This window comes from Hipposideros armiger, unplaced genomic scaffold (genome assembly GCF_001890085.2).
Source record: "Hipposideros armiger isolate ML-2016 unplaced genomic scaffold, ASM189008v1 scaffold_1452, whole genome shotgun sequence".
Lineage (NCBI taxonomy): Eukaryota > Metazoa > Chordata > Mammalia > Chiroptera > Hipposideridae > Hipposideros > Hipposideros armiger.
In genome coordinates this window covers 142,261-159,169 of record NW_017732802.1, presented here as the reverse complement: position 1 = coordinate 159,169, position 16,909 = coordinate 142,261, and the positions used below count along the sequence as shown (strand labels likewise).

The 16,909-nt window shown below is 38.8% G+C and overlaps 1 protein-coding gene across 1 annotated transcript in view; it reads left to right on the top strand.

Annotated features, from left to right (window-relative positions):
* Window positions 1-714, top strand: part of FCER1A (Fc epsilon receptor Ia) — a gene marked incomplete at its 5' end in the record, with an annotated part of 10,809 nt that extends 10,095 nt beyond the window's left edge. Inside the window, one exon of the mRNA XM_019633948.1 lies at window positions 707-714. Coding sequence (XP_019489493.1) covers window positions 707-714 — 8 coding nt within the window. The remainder of the gene's footprint in view (window positions 1-706) is intronic.
* Window positions 715-16,909: the final 16,195 nt, after the last annotated feature.

The following is a 16,909-nucleotide window of genomic DNA, read 5'->3' as shown; positions in this document are numbered from 1 at the left end:
AAGGGGTATGTAACAGTAAGTGCTCAATAAACATCACTTAAGTAAGTAAAAGAATATATAGATTTGTTTATTAACATCTGTAAAAGAGAACTACAATTTGAATAAAAGAATTATAAAGCCGTGTAACATGATGCTTCTGAGTACCTGAGGTTTGCTATTTTCTTTTTCTGTTTCTAGAGGCAAAAACCATAAAGTTCTAGATTAAAAATGTCCTCTCTTGACCATTGTGTGAGCTAAGATTGAGAAGACATGGTAGAGTGCTGGTGAAGTTGTTTATTTTTATGCTCTTTCTTCAACTTACTTCCATGAGCTTCTAGATCTTGGCAGAATCTGGGGTAGTCTTAAGCCATAGGACTCTGGGATTGAGGCTCAGTCTAAGATTACCTTGTGATTGTTTCATTGCTCTAAAAATCTCCCAAACTTACATCTTGAATAACGTTTTTAAGCACCTGAACTAAACATATTGGAGAAATTCTAATGAATAATAATAATCAGAACTCTTAGCTCTGAAAACATTCTAGAAGTGAAAAAAAATCTCAGGCAAAGGATCTAGATATTTTTGGTTTGTTGATTTCTCCTTTCATTTCATGTCCTCACAATATTCTTTAAAGGCCCAGGTTTCTCTCATGGAGAGCCACCCATTAGAAAGAGGCTAAACTATACATGCGAAAAAGTGGACCCAAATCCTGGTTCTTCTATTTTCTAGGTTTGTGATTTGGAAAAATGTCCTTATACCTCCATGGACCTTAGTATTTCATTTGTAAAATAAGAATGATAATAGTTATCTTTTCAACCTTTTAGTGTTTTTATGAAAATTGAGAGCCTATATCTGAAAGTTCCCTATAAATTGCAAAGATTTAAGGGGACTTCTAGCATGTATGAAACCCAAACTTTGCTCTCCCACCCCACCCCATTTCCACTTATGAATAGTTATACTTGAGACTTGAGGGAGCATTAGGGAAGAGAGGCAACATATCATCAGTACTGACTATGAGTGTATAATAGTCAATGGGTGATCAGAGCACCTATTGTTTACCTATGTTTTAGAACAATTAATAACAGAAGGAAGAAGTGACTCTAGGGTGCATTTTCTCATTTTCTCAAAACAGAAAAGTTTTTGTGCCACAAAGCATAAAGAAATTACTGGACTCTTTTTTTTAAAAAAAACCATGGGCATCTGGTATAAACCTCCTTAACACCCTCCACTTTTCAAAAACTCATTTCAGAGAGGTAAAAAAATCACCAGATTCCCTATGAATAGCCTTGTCACCTGGCTTCATGTAAATAGGCCTGGGGAGTGGAGAAGAGATTTTTCCTGCATCAATAGGCCAGGAAAAGTCCCTATAGGAGTTTCCTTAGTCACCTCCTCTGTCCTTAAAGAAAGATAGGAGGTCTGTTAACAGGGACTTTGGGACCACAGTCTTGTAGAACATTCATTAACTATACCTTGCTTCACAGTGTTCTGTACATCAAGCTAGAGAAGAAGTTACTTACTCTTTTATTTGATCTGAAGCCAAAGGACTCAGAGTTAAGAACTGAAAGACCTTTAACATGGATAGATACTCTAGGCTTGAACACTTGATACACATCTTCTAAGGGATTTTCTGGGGTTTTGAATATTAAAATTCACTTTCACCTCCCCTTTTATACTTACTCCAAGCTTAGGAGGGCATTGGATAGAGCACAAAAACTGGAGGTTCATGCTGCTGTTAACTAGCAGTGTGATTGGAGCAAGTTAGTTGCCAGGCCCTGAGATTCCATTACTTCCTTGTAAAAAGAGTGGTTTGTGATGAGACAAGTAAAGAGTTAACAGAAGTGGGCTTGTGAGCTGGCAGGATGGGACAAGCAAAGAGCTAATAGGAGTGAGCTTGTGAGCTAGCACAAAGAAGCTTAAAAATTAAACACTTGGCTCTGAATACCCTAGCTAGCATTGTACCTGCAAGCTGACAAGCACCTTACATCCATCATAGGTGGGAATAGAACAGTCCCCAATCACAATGGCGACATCCTCCAAACTAACAAACACTCATCATAGATGGGAACAGGACAGTTCCTGGAAGACAATTGTAATGGCAGCACCCCTGCAAGCTGAAAAGCATCATACATCCTGCTTAAAAAAATATAAAACTTGAGCAAAACACAAACCCAGCACAGCTGTCTCCATGGGACTCTGCCTTGGCAAACTCCTTTTGCCAGCATTTCTCTTACCCCTCTCTCTCAGTGGCTGTGATATCAGACTCTGTTCTGGCAAACTTCTTTGCAAGTATTTCTCTCTGCCTGACTTTCAATAAACATTGTCTTGCTCTTGTAGAGTCCTGTGAGTGATTTCACATGCTATGAATGACCAGGGGTTAATTCTATGCCAAAACAGCTTAGACTAGGTGGTTTCTAAGCTCCCTTTTGTCATTCATTACTTAGGAACACAGTTTCAATGTGGTGACTGTCCGGGGACAAAAGCTCACAATACATTCCCCAAGAAGCTTAGCTGTAAATTTTTTTCCTTCATCCTCCACACATTGGTCTCTCCTTTCACTGTGCTAGTCCATGTATCTAAATTTCAGATTTGTCTCCGACTTATGCTTACAATTTATTTCTAATTATTTTCTTCTTGATATTTACACCTCTCTTATTCCATAGGGAATGTGGAACACAGAGTTAGGGCTTGAATATTTCATGGAATCCTAAAATATGACATTTATCAATAGTATTTTTATTTTCATACACACGAAATACTTTCTATCTATGCTGGAGAGGGAGTATGTATGTTATACAGATGGTTGTAATAGAAATAATTCACCCCAGCTTCACCCTTGGAGCCTCCTCTGTTACTTTCAATCTCTTACCAAACTGACCTAGGCTAACTCATAGAACAAATTTTGTTTTCCATACTTACTGCTCCAAATTGGCTGCCACAAATCATAATGAACTAGTAACAATTAGGAATTATTTTATCTTTGGAAAATCAAGTCAGTAGCTCCCTATTGGTGACCAATAAAAGGCAAATTCCCTTGTCACTTCAAGAGTGGAAACTCAGACAAAAAAATTCAACCTGCCAGTAAGTTGGGAAATTGAATGCTTGAACAAAGGCTCTGCTCTTTCTGTCTTCTCATTAAATGGGAAATGGGACAACAAGATCATCTGGTTGAACCCAAAGATTTGAGATTTGTTAACTTTTTTTTTTTAAGATTTTATTGGGGAATTGGGGGAGGGGAACAGACAAGTTGCTGCCCTTTTGTTCTTCAGTCTAGTTGTGGAGGATGTTACTTCACTGGTCCATGTTGGTATTGTGATCATTGCACTCTTCCCAGGTGAGGCAGATCGGTCGCCGGTCTCTGGACGGCCACTCACGGTGGCTCTTGGCAGCTCACGCTGGCTGGCAGCTGCTCACACTGGCTGCCAGTCACTCATGGTAGCTTATGGAAGCCCACTGCAGCAGGGGCTGCAGCCTACGCCGTCGCCAGTGACTCTACTCAGAGCAGCCCAGCTCCAGGTCAAGCTGTTGTTCACCATCTTAGCTGTAGAGGGCAGTGTCACTGGCCCTCTTGTGGGATCCGAACCGGGGCCCTGCTGCTCAGAGCTGGCATCCCAAGCCAGCTCTTAACCAACTCGCCACTCGGCCGGCCTGAGATTTATTAACTTCCACTGACTTATCCCAACCTTGGCACACAGCAGACTTCATTCTCAACTTTGTGTTGAGAATGGAAGAGGCATTTGCCAGCCTAGGCCCTGGATAACTTCAGAGAGAAGAACTGCCTGCCTGCCTTAAGTTGTCTGTCCAGCTCTGGACAGTTACTTACCAGGCCCAAGTCCTCATCTGGTGATTCATCAATCTCCACAACATTCCCACCACAAAACTTTTACTCTACAAACATGCCCAGAATCACTATCAAGTTTGCTTGTATATGACACTTATAGCATCTACACTCTTTTCCTTCTTGAAAACTGGAATGGCATAAGCTCACTTTTAGACTTCCCTTTATTTGCAATTTAAAAAATATCGCTGAGAATGGTCAGCAATCTCACTGCAAGGTAAGAGCACTAGGCTGCAATAAAATTGAAATTGCTCATAGACAAATTTTTAAAGGCAAAGGGATAATTTCTTATGGATTCTGAGAAAAATTAATATTTTATTTTTTACCAGTTTCCAAGAAAATAATACTGAACTGTTGTCAACTAAATTGAGCCACAGTAAATATAGTTCAATTGACAAGATGAAAAAAATTTTTAATTGAAATACAGGAGGACTTACATCACAAAAATGGCAACAGGAGGAGTGCTTCTTGAAATCTCCCCTGGAAGTTACAACAAATTGAACAGCTATGATTGAACAAAGGATCCCCTGCACAACACACAGGCACATCTGAAAGACCTGAAAATCAAATCACTTAAAGGTGGGCAAATGGGGTGAGTGGAAGGCATAAGTGAAGAGATGTGGGCCATGGGACTGCAGGATGCAGTCCAGAGCTCGATGCAGCCTGGAGCTTACTGCAGTTGTGGGAGAGGTAAGAATTCAGGCTGCAGGTACACAACCTGTGACCCACAGTCCTGCTTGAGGGATCAACATATAACATGGCTGAACCCAGCACTCATGGCAGGGACCTCAAGAGCAAAGACAGAACACACAACGATGAGAAGAGTGGTTTAAGTACCAGGCAGAAAACAGAAAACAAAGACATGAAGGCTGGCTGCCTACTGCCACCCTCCCAGAGCTCGCTCCACCCCCATCCTCCCGGTGTTAGAAGCGGGTTCCAGAAGAAATGGCAGCGGTGTCAGATTGAAGAACAGAATATCTGCAGCCCTGACAACTGAAGCCACAGTTCCAGAGCCACAGGCTCACAGCACAACTAATTCTGGGGAAAGGAAAGGAACTGTAGGGGCATGACAACTATGGGCTGGTAGTCGTCATTTCCCAGAGCTGCAAAAACATCAACCGTCTCTCACAGCCCACGCTGCCCCCATCTTTCTGGGTGGATCCCTGTGGGGCCAACCAGAGCTGCTGAGATACAGAGGTTTTGCATGGGATTCCAGGGACAACACTAGGATTTCAGAAGCTAAGAACTCTATTGCCCTCCACATCCTCCTATGGAGATGATGCCCTGAGATCCAGGTGATCTACTCACAGAGGAGAAGCTGACATTCCATTGAATCCTCCATTGTGTGAGAAGCTGGAACAGTGCAAAATAAAATAAAATGCTACAGCATGAGAGAAAATAAAAGGCTAGAGAGAGAGAGAAAATAAAATATTCCAGCAACACCTACTGGAAAGCAAAAGAAAGAACTCTTCATATCAACCTGCTACAGAACCCACATCTATAGATGCCCAGGAAAAGAAATAATAATTCATTAATTGCCATGAATAAGCAACGTAAAAAGGAAGCCCAGAGAGAAAATGAAAATGAACTTAAAGACATGGAAATATGTGACTTAAATCACACAGTATCCAAGATTGCACTTCTGAAAAATCTCAGTGAGATACAAGAAAACAGACAGGCAGTTCAATGAACTCAAAAACACAGTCAAAGAACAAAATGAACATTTTACCAAAGAGATTGAAATTTAAAAAAACAAACAAATAGGGGTGGCCATTAACTCAGTTGGTTGGAGCGCAGTGTTCATAGCACCAGGGTTGCCAGTTCAATTCCCATATGGACCACTGAAATGCACCCTCCACAACCAGAATGAAACAACCACTTGAGTTGGAGTCAGGGAAGCCAGTTAGCTCAGTTAATTAGAAAAGTTTTCGTAACACCAAGGTTGCCACCACGATATCCACATGGGCCACTGTGAGCTGAGCCTTCCTTGAAAAGGTCAACTATGCCATTGTAGCGTGAAAGCAATGTTTAACCAATGACTATGGCTTTTCCCCGATAAAAAAATAAATAAATAATTTAAAAAGATCCAAATAGAAATTCTGGAGATGAAGAACTCAATAAATGAAATGAAGAATTAAATAGCCAGCTTAGGTAATAGAGCTGACAAGGTGGGGGGGGGAAATTCAGTGACATCAAAGGGAGAAATCTGGAAATGACACAGATAGAAGAGAGAGACTTGAGAGTTAAAAGAAATAAAAGAACTCTGCAAGAACTCTGACTCCATCAGAAAGAGCAACATAATAATAATGGGTATACCAGAAGGAGAAGAAAGGGAGACGGGAACAGAGGGCACATTCAAACAAATAGTCAAGGAGAACTTCCCACACTTGTGAAAAGAACTGGATCCTTAAATCCAAGAAGCAAATAGAACACCTAATTATCTGAATCCCAACAGGCCTTCTCCAAGGCATATTGTATTGAAGCTGTCAAAAAGTAGTGACAAAGAAAGAATTCTCAAGGCAGCCAGGGAAAAGAAGACAGTAACCTACAAAGGAAAGCCCATTAGATAATCAACAGATTTTTCAGGAGAAACTCTACAAGCCAAGAGGAAGTGGAATAAAATATTCAAACTATTGAAAGAGAGAAATTATGAGCCAAGAATAATATATTCAGCAGGGATACCCTTTAGATATGAAGGAGGAATAAAGACTTTTCTAGACATACAGAAGCTGAGAGAATTTTCTAACACAAGTAGTAGTAGGAATTTTCCTGCACTACAAGAAATACTGAAAGAGGCTATTTGTCCTGAAACAAAAAAATAAAAAGACTAGAAAACCATGAGCAGTATTATGAACAGACAGACAGAAACAGGAAATGGCAACTTCTATACAAAATAGGACACTATACACTTAAATATAACAAACAAGATAAAAAAGAAAAAATATATAAAAAAAGGAAAAACACAACTTCTTACTGCAATGCAGAAATCAACTCATAGCATAAGTAGAGATAATTTATGACAACAAAAACGTAAAAGGAGAGAGAGTAAAGATCTGAAATGGCACAAGGCGAATGGAGAAAGGAAGCATGCTGAAGAAAAAGGAACACGGTAAACATGAAACTTTCTTTTGCATAAACTTAATAGTAACCACTAAAAAAAAATCCAAAACTAAAATACGTAACATAAAAAAGAAGAAACAGTGGGGGAAATCGTAGAATATTATCACACTGAAATAGTAGACAGCAAGAACAAGGTAAAGAAACAATGGAGACACCATCCTACCAGAAAACAAAAGATAGAATGATAGGAAATCCTCATATATCAATAATCACCCTAAATGTAAATGGACTGAACTTACCAATAAAAAAAGCACAGAGTAGCAGATTGGATCAAAAACTAAACCCAACCATATGCTGCCTCCAAGAGACACATCTCAGCTACAAGGACAAATATCAATTCAAAATGAAAGGGTAGAAATTGACACTTCAAGCAAATGGAATTCAGAGAACATCAGGTGTAGTCATACTAATATCAGATGAAACAGACTTCAGGATAAAAATGGTAACAAGAGACAAAGATGGACATTTCATAATGATAAAAGGGACTATAAAACAAAAAGACAGTCATCAATATTTATGCCTCCAATTAGGGAGCAGCAAAATTTACAGAGCAACTACTAACAGAACTAAAGAGAGAAATTGATCAAAATACAATTATAGTAAGAGACTTAAATACATCATTGACAGCTATGGATAGATCATCCAAACAGAAAATAAATGAGGAAATATCAGCCCTGAATGACACATTAGATGAAACGGACATAATTGACAGTTATAGAGCACTTCATCCTAGAACATCAAACTATACATTATTTTCTAGTGTACATGGAACATTCTCAAGAATAAACCATATATTGGGACATAAAACTAGCCTCAGCAAATTTAAGAATTGAAATCATACCAAGCATATTCTCTGATTACAAGACTTTGCAATTGTATATGAATTGCAAAAAGAAAGCAGGAAAAACCATAAATATGTGGAGATTAAACAATATACTTCTAAAGAATGACTGAGTCGATGAGGAAATAAGAGGAGACATGAAAAGATACATAGAAACAAATGAGAATGAAAATACATCTCATCAAATTTATTGAAATGGAACGGAAGCAATAATAAGAAGGAAATTTATATTATTACAGGGCTATCTCAAAAAAGAAGAAAACCCTCAGATAAACAACCTCACATTATACCTTAAAGAATTCAAAGAAAAGAACAAATGAAACCCAAAGTCAGCAGAAGGAAGAAAATAATAATAATCAGAGCAGAACTAAATGAAGTAGAGAACAAAAAGACAATAGAAAAAATTAATGCAACAAGGAGCTGGGGGTTTTTTGGTGTTTTTTTTAAAGAGTTTATTTGGGAATCGGGGGAAGGGGAACAGACAAGTTGCTGTCCTTTTGTTCTTCAGTCTAGTTGTGGAGGACGTCGCTTCACTGGCCCATGTTGGTATTGTGACCATTGCACTTTTTCCCACCTGAGGCAAATTGGTAACCAGCCATTGGATGGCCGCTCATAGCAGATCACGGCAGCTCACACCAGCTGCCGGCCGCTCACACTGGCTGTCGGCCACTTACAGTAGCTCACGACAGCCCACTGCAGCCCTGCTGCAGCCCTGCTGCAGCCTAAGCTGTCACCGGCCACTCACAGCAGCCCAGCTCTAGGTCGAGCTGTTGTTCACCATCTCAGCTGTAGAGGGCGCAATGTCACTGGCCCATGTGGGATCCGAACCGGCTGGATGGCTCAGCTGGTGACAGCACATGCTCCTAACAACAAGACTGCCTGTTCAATGGTGGGCTACGCCTGCCTGCAACTAAGACTGAACTCGGAACCTTGAGTTGAGCTGCCTCCCAGAGGGCTCAGTAGATAGAGCATGCACTCTTAACAACAAGGCTGCTGGTTTGACTCCCACATGGGATGGTGGCTATGCCCACCCACAACTAAGATTGTAGCACAGTACCTTGAACTTAGAGGTCACAAGCTACCGACAGGCAGCCAGATGGTGACTGGCACCCTCCACAACTAAGACTGAAGAACAACAACTTGGCTGGTCCCCCTCCCCAATTCCCCAACACTGTTCCCCTCCCCCAATTCCCCAAATTTAAAGAAAAAGAAATTGAAAAAGACACAAATAAATGGAAAGACATTCCATGTTCTTGGATTGGGAGAATCAACATAGTTAAAATGGCCATATTACCCAAAGCAATATACAGTTTTAATGCAATCCCCATCAAAACCCCAATGGTATTTTTTAAAGAAATAGAACAAAAAATTATCAGATTTGTATGGAACCACAAAAGACCCCGAATAGCCAAAGCAACCCTAAGTAAAAAAAATAATGCTGAAACCATCACATTCCCTGACTTCAGCTTGTACTACAGAGCAACAGTAATCAAAACAGCATTATACTGGCAGAAAAACAGACACACAGACCAATGGAATAGAATTGAAAACCCAGAAATAAACCCACAAAAATATGGACACATAATTTTGACACAGGAACCAAAAACATACAATGGAGAAAAGAAAGCCTCTTCAATAAATGGTGCTGGAAAAACTGGAAAGCCACATGCAAAAGAATGAAATTAGGCTGCTCTCCGTCACCATGTACCAAAATTAACTCAAAATAGATTAAAGATCTGAAACAATACCGTATTTCCCCATGTATAAAATGCACCCTTTTTCGAAAAATTTGGGTCTAAAAACTGGGTGCGTCTTATGCAGTGGTTGTAGATTTCAAATGCCATACATGGAACTGAGGACGAGGCAATATATGAAGACAGTGATTTGTCATCAGACACAAATAAGGACAAGCTAATGGTTGGGAGTTTTGACGGTGATGAGGAGTTGTATGAATTTTATGATGAATAAAACTTGAGTTCAATAACTTTATGTAATACATTGTTTTTCAAATTTCGGGCCCCAAAATTAAGGTGTGTCTTATACATGGGAGCGTCTTATACATAGGGAAATACGGTAAATTGCAATGAATAAACATAGGTACAAAACTTATGGACCTTGGATTCAAAGAGGATTTTATGAATTTTACCTCAAAGGCAAGGGAAGTAAAAAGTAAAATAAATGAGTGGGACTATATCAAACTAAAGAGCTTCTGCACAGCAAAACAAACCATCAACAAAACAAAGAGGCAGCCAACTGCATGGGAGAAGATATTTGCAAACACCTCCGATAAGGGGCTAATATCCAAAATATATAAGGAACTCATACAGCTCAGCAACAAAAAGACAAACAATCCAATTAAAAAATTGGCAGAGGACATGAACAGAAACTTCTTCCAAAAAGACATACAAATGGCCAGCAGATATATGACAAAGAGTTCAACATTATTAGCTATTAGGGAAATGCAAATCCAAACTACAACGAGATACCCCTTCACACCTGTCAGAATGACTGTCATCAGCAAGACAAATAATAACAAGTGTTGGAGAGGTTGTGGAGGAAAAGAAATTCTCATTCACTGTTGATGGGAATGTTAATTGGTACAGCCACAATGAAGAGTGGTATAGAGGTTCCTCAAAAAATTAAGAATAGAATTATCATATGACCCTGCAATCCCTCTTCTGGGTATCTACCTCCAAAAGCTGAAAACATTTATTTGTAAAGATATATGTACTCCCATGTTTATTGTAGCATTATTTACGGTGGCCAAGACATAGAAACAACTAAAATGTCCTTCAATAAATGGTTGGATATAGATGTGTTATATATACACAATGGAACACTACTCAGCCATAAGAAAACATGAAATTCTACCACTTGCGACAACATGGATGGATCTTGAGATTATTATGCTAAGTGAAATAAGTCAGACAAAAAAAGTTGAGAATCATATGATTTCACTCATATGTGAGATATAAAACTGAAGGCAACAAAGGAACAAAACAAACAAAAATAAAAACTCATAGACACAGACAACAATTTAGTTGTTACCAGGGATAAGGGGGGCAGGGAGATGGTAAAAGAGGGTAAAGGGGGTCAAATATATGGTGATGGAAGGAGGACTGTTGGGTGGTGAACACATAATGCAATATATAGATGGTTTATTATAGAATTATACACTGTAAGCCTATGTAGTTTTGTTGACCACTGTCACCCCAATAAATTTTAATTAAAAAATATAAAATACAGGCGCCACTGGCCTTCTGCCTTCTTTAGAATATATATGAAGGCTGAAAATTTGGATTTTTTAGGTGTCAATTTTTGTTCTAGAAATGGGATCCCAAAATGTTGCAAATTGAGATTCCCCAGGAAACAGATTTTGAAATCAAGGTTTGAATGCAACAAGTTTATTAGAGAGCTTCTCAGCATCAACACCTACATGAGAGTGAAGGAAGTAAAACTGGGCAGAAGGAAAAGTTGACATGTGGTATGCCACAGCAAAAGTCTCAAACCATCTCACAGATGAGAGCCCTGGAGCCAGGAGAGTCCTTCCTAATCATCTTAAATTGAGGTGAGGGACCCAGTGTTTACACTCTGAAATAAGCAAGTCATTGGAAGCCCTCTACCCCTGGGAAGAGGGTGTGACTTTGAAGGAGGCAGCTTTTCAGCAAGGGCAATGCAATTCCTGAAAAGGGACTCAAGTGAGTGCTTCAGCCTAAGACACTCCAAGCAGCTGGGGTAAATAAATGTGGGTCCTGAAGGGGTGCAATCAGGTAGTATATCACAGCCTCCTCTAAATACAAGTTTAAATGAAGAAAGTGTGCCACTGGTGATCAGACCTTTACTAAACAGCTTTATCTGAATTAAGCAGAACTACCAAGGAAAATAGTTTTTATCATTGTTTTATGACTATCTTCACAGAAATGAACTGGCTCTATCATTTCTAGAAATCTGGACACAAAGGCAATGATATCTTTTATCTCTGGTCAGACTTCACATGCCAGTGCTTTTGCAAAGTGAGGCATGTTAACTTGACTTAGAGGATTTTTTAATTTCCACTGACTTGTCCCAACCTCAGCACCCAGCAGACTTCATGACACTCTCACAGAAATATCTTGCTTCTGCAGGGTCACTTGGGATCAGCTGGATTCTGGGGACTGCAGGAGCTATGTTTGAAATTCAGGCTATGCGTGTTCATCAGAATAGAATGCCAGAGTGGAGTGGAAGGATGAGGCAGAGAGAATCCTTCCTTGCACCAGAGCATACGCTTTCATGTTCTGTGATGGTCATATATGAAATGTATTTTCACCTCACATTTTAAGTTGGGAGTATCTAAGAAGGAATTTCTGAAGATTAACTCTGTAGGTTTAGGATATTACTGGAAATTCTTTTTACTTATGTCAAGCTTCAGACTTCTGCTTATTAATAAATATTTTCAGGAGTTGTAGTTAAAGTGCTTCCATTTAGAACACTGTTTCAAAAAGTTGAGCTCTAGAATCTACAAATTTTCTTATCTAAGGGTCTCTAATGTCTTGCTGAGCAGAGCTATGCTTTAATAAAAATCTCCCCTTGAATGACAAGTTTTTAGATATTACCCAGAATGTGATACCTAAGAAAGCTAGAGAGGAAAGAAATACTGCCTATCCCAGTCTTCCAGTGCCTGAGCCTAGAAGTGAAGGACAGAGAAAGTCACATTAAATTCCTCTAGATTCTCACAGCCCCTCCCACTGGAAGAAGCTCCTCTTTAGGTCACAAAGCAGTGACTCTGTCTTGAGGTTTCTTTACAAGGTACAAATTGTCTGTCCTAGAGTACTGGGTCTCTTCCCAAAACAGCACTGACTCCCAAGTGGTCAATAGCATAAGACACAATCCAAATAGCAGAGTACCTGGAGACCTCTATAACTCAGGCAGTGCATTTCCTAATCCTAATCCTGAGATTAATATTTTGGAGGGTAGAGTTTCCCTGGTTATTAGGAGAAATCGCTGGGGTGAAAAGGCTGATTTCAAACTTTGTTAGGGTGGGCCATGATCCTGCTGAGGTACAGGTCAGATTTTCTGTCCATTTCTCTGGCATCAAAGGAGGGGGGCTTAAGACCTTATGGAATCACTCTTCACAAATGCAAGAAGAGAAGCAGCAATTTTCTAGTAGGGTTTAAGCATGAACCCCTGCTGCCAGGTACACAGAGGGCTGACTTTCAGGTACTCTGACACTTTGAAGCCAGTTTGAAGTCTCAGGGTAGAATTATCAGTCTAGTCCCTGAATTTTGTTGTAAGAATTTTCATACTTTTAACTAATCTCTCTCATCTCTACTGTTCTCATCACACCTACATCATTTCAGATCCCCTAGCTCAGCTCCATACAAGGCCTCAGCCTTGCCAGTCATCTTTCATGTAGTACATCATCTTATTATCTATAGCCCACATAGATGTTAATGAGTGTCAATAACCTTAAAATATGTAAAAGTTGATACTCAGTTGTCACATATTGCATTGATCTTATATGAGGTCTGACAATTACATTCGGGAACTCATCCTAGGAAAAGTGCTACATACCTCATTGCTGAATATCACTACAGTCACCTTCAAAGTACTCCCTGTGGACAGAAAAGGGGCCACAGGTTAAACCTGACAAGCTTAGGAGACTAAAACTAAGATGGCATGAACACACACATACACAAAATTTTTAACTAAGTGGGCCATGGTGGGAAGTCACATCTTCAGCTTCCTCATTAAGTTAATCTGTGCCCTTTCAGTAGGCCTGTTGTCTTTCTGTACCTAAGATAACATCTTAGGAAAGTCAGTAATCTGTTTTCTGGACCAGAGCTGGAAACTGCAAAAGTCCTTTCTTTAATGTTTATCTCCTGATTACCATCTCTTTGTGCTGTAGAAGAGCTGTTAGCTATCCTGCACCCACCTATGTAAAAGAAGTAACTGTCTTTCCAATTTACTTTCCTTTATGTTCTTGTTTTTATAATATTTTATAATTATTAGTTTCAGGTGTACAAAACAATGCAGTAGTTATCCTTTTCACCCCTCACAAAGTGACAACCCCCCTCCCCCACCCACCCCCGATATCATACATATCTATTACAATTCTATCGATTCCATTCCCACACTATACTCCACATCCCATGACTATGTATGTATTAAATTATAGTTGACATATAATATCATTCAACGGCAGCTTCAGTGGTACAGTGCAGTGGTCAGGCCTCTACACCATCTATGAAGTGGTCTCCCTAACAAGACATGAGTCCATCTGGCCCCCTAAAAAATATTTACAACATCATTGATTATACTCCCCAGACTGTCTTTTCTATCCCTGAGGCAATATTGTAGTTACCAATTTGTATTGTCTCGTCCCTTCCCCTTCTCCTTCATCTCCACCCCCTCCCAACTAGTAACCATCAGTTCTTCCTCTGTGTCTCTGAGACTATTTCTGTTTACATTACTCATTTATTCAGTTTTTTAGATTCCACATATAAGTGAGATCATATGGTATTTGTTTTTCTCTGACTGACTTATTTCACTTAGCATAATATTCTCTAGGTCTATATTATTGCAAGTGGTACGATTTCCTTCTTTATAGCTGAGTAATACTCCATTGTGTAAATGTACCACAGTTTCTTAATCCAGTCGTCTACCAATGAGCATTTCAATTGTTTCCAAGTCTTGGCTATTGTAAATAGCACTGCAATCAACATAGGGGTGCATATATTTTTTCAAATTAGTGTCTTGGGTTTTTCTGGGTAAATACCAAAGAGTGGAATTGCTGGGTCATAAGGTAGTTCCAATTCCAGTTTTTTGTGATACTTCCATACTGATTTCCATAGTGGCCGCACCAATCTGCAATCCCACCACAGTGTACCAGGGTTCCCTCTTCCCCACAACCTCACCAGCACTTGTTGTTTGTTGATTTATTGATGATAGCCATTCTGACTTGGGTAACGTGGTATCTCATTGTGGTTTTTATTTGCATTTCTCTAATGATTAGTGAGGTTGAACATTTTTCCATATGCCTGTTGGCCATCTGTATGTGCTCTTTAGAGAAATGTCTTTTCATATCCTCTGCCCATTTTTTAACTGGGTTGTTTGCTTTTTTGGTGTTGAGTTGCATGAGTGTTTTACAAATTTTGGATATTAACCCCTTATCAGATATATTATTGACAAATACCTTCTCCCATTCAATAGGCTTCATTTTTGTTTTATTGATGGGTTTCTTTGCTGTGAAAAAACTTTTAAGTTTGATGAAGTCCCATATGTTTATTTTTTCTTTTACTTCCTTTGCCCAAGGGGATGTATCAGTAAAAATATTGCTGAGGGTAATGTCTGCAAATTTACTCCCTATATTTTCTTCTAGGAGTTTTATGGTTTCAGGACTTACATTTAAGTCTTTAATCCATTTTGAATTTCTTCTTGTATATGTTGTAAGGAGGTGGTCCAGTTTCATTTTGTTGCATGTGTCCATCCAATTTTCCAGCACCATTTATTAAATAGACTATCTTTACCCCTAATGTAAGTTCTTGCTTCCATTGTCATAGATTAACTGCCCGTATATGCATGGATTTATTTCTGGGCTCTCTATTCTGTTCCACGGATCTATGTGCCTGTTTTTATGCCAGTACCATACTGTTTGATTACTGTAGGCTTGTAGTATGTTTGATGTCCGGTAGCATGATACCCCCGACTTTGTTCTTATTTCTCAGGATTGCCATGGTTTTTGGGGTCTTTTATGGTTCCATATAAATTTTAGTATTATATTTTCCATTTCTGTGAAAAATGCCATAGGTAGTTTGATAGGAATTGCATTGAATCTCTGTATTGCTTTAGGCAGTATGAACATTTTAACTATATTAATTCTTCCTATCCATGAGCATGGTAGGTGTTTCCATTTGTTTGTATCTTCTTTTATTTTCTTCTTCAGTGTCTTATAATTTTCCGAGTACAGGTCTTTTACTTCTTTGGTTAAATTTATTCCTAAGTATTTTATAGTCCTTGAAGCAATTGTAAATGGAGATGTTTTCTTAATTTCTCCTTCTGATAGTTTATTATTGGTACATACAAATGCAACTGATTTCTGAATATTGATTTTGTATACAGCTACCTTACCGAATTCATCTATCAGTTCCAACAGTTTTTTGATGGAGTCTTTGGGGTTCTCTCTATATAGTATCATGTCATCTGCATATAATGACAATTTTACATTCTCCTTACTGATTTGGATGCCTTTTATTTCTTTTTCTTGTCTGATTGCTGTGGCTAGAACTTCCAGAACTATGTTGATTAAACATGGAGAAAGTGGACAGCCTTGTCTTATTCCTGATCTTAAGGGGAATGGTTTTAGCTTTTCCCCATTGAGTATGATGTTAGCTGTGGGTTTATCTTATATGGCCTTTATTATTTTGAGATATGATCTCTCTATTCCCATTTAGCTAAGAGTTTTTGTCATAAATGGCTGCTGTATTTTGTCAAATGCTTTTTCTGCATCTATTGATATGAGCATATGAGTTTTATCTTTCATTTTGTTGCTGTGGTGTATCACATTAATTGATTTGCGGATGTTGAGCCAGCCTTGCATACTAGGGATGAAACCCACTTGATCATGATGTATAATCTTCTGAATATATTGCTGATTTCTGTTTGCTAATATTTTGTTGAGGATTTTTGCATCTATATTCATCAGGGATATCGGCCTATAGTTTTCCTTTTTTGTACTGTCTTTTTCTGTTTTTGAAATCAGGTTAAAAGTGGCTTCATAGAAAAAGTTTGGGAGCCTTCCCTCCTTCTGGATTTTTTGAAATAGTTTGAGAAGAATAGGTGATAATTCTTTCTTGAATGTTTGGTAAAATTCACTTGTGAAGACATTTGGTCCAGGGCTTTTGTTTGTTGAGAGATTGCTGATTACTGATTCAATAATTTCCTTGGTAGTGATCAGTCTATTCATATTTTGTGTTTCTTCCTGAGTTAGCTTTGGAAGGTTTTATGCTTCTAGAAAATTATCCATTTCTTCCAGGTTGTCAAATTTGTTGGCATGTAGTTGCTTATAGTTATTTATTAAAATTTTTTGTATTTCTGTGGTGTCTATTGTCACTTCGCCTCTTTCATTCCTGATTTTACTAATTTGAGTCCTCTCTCTCTC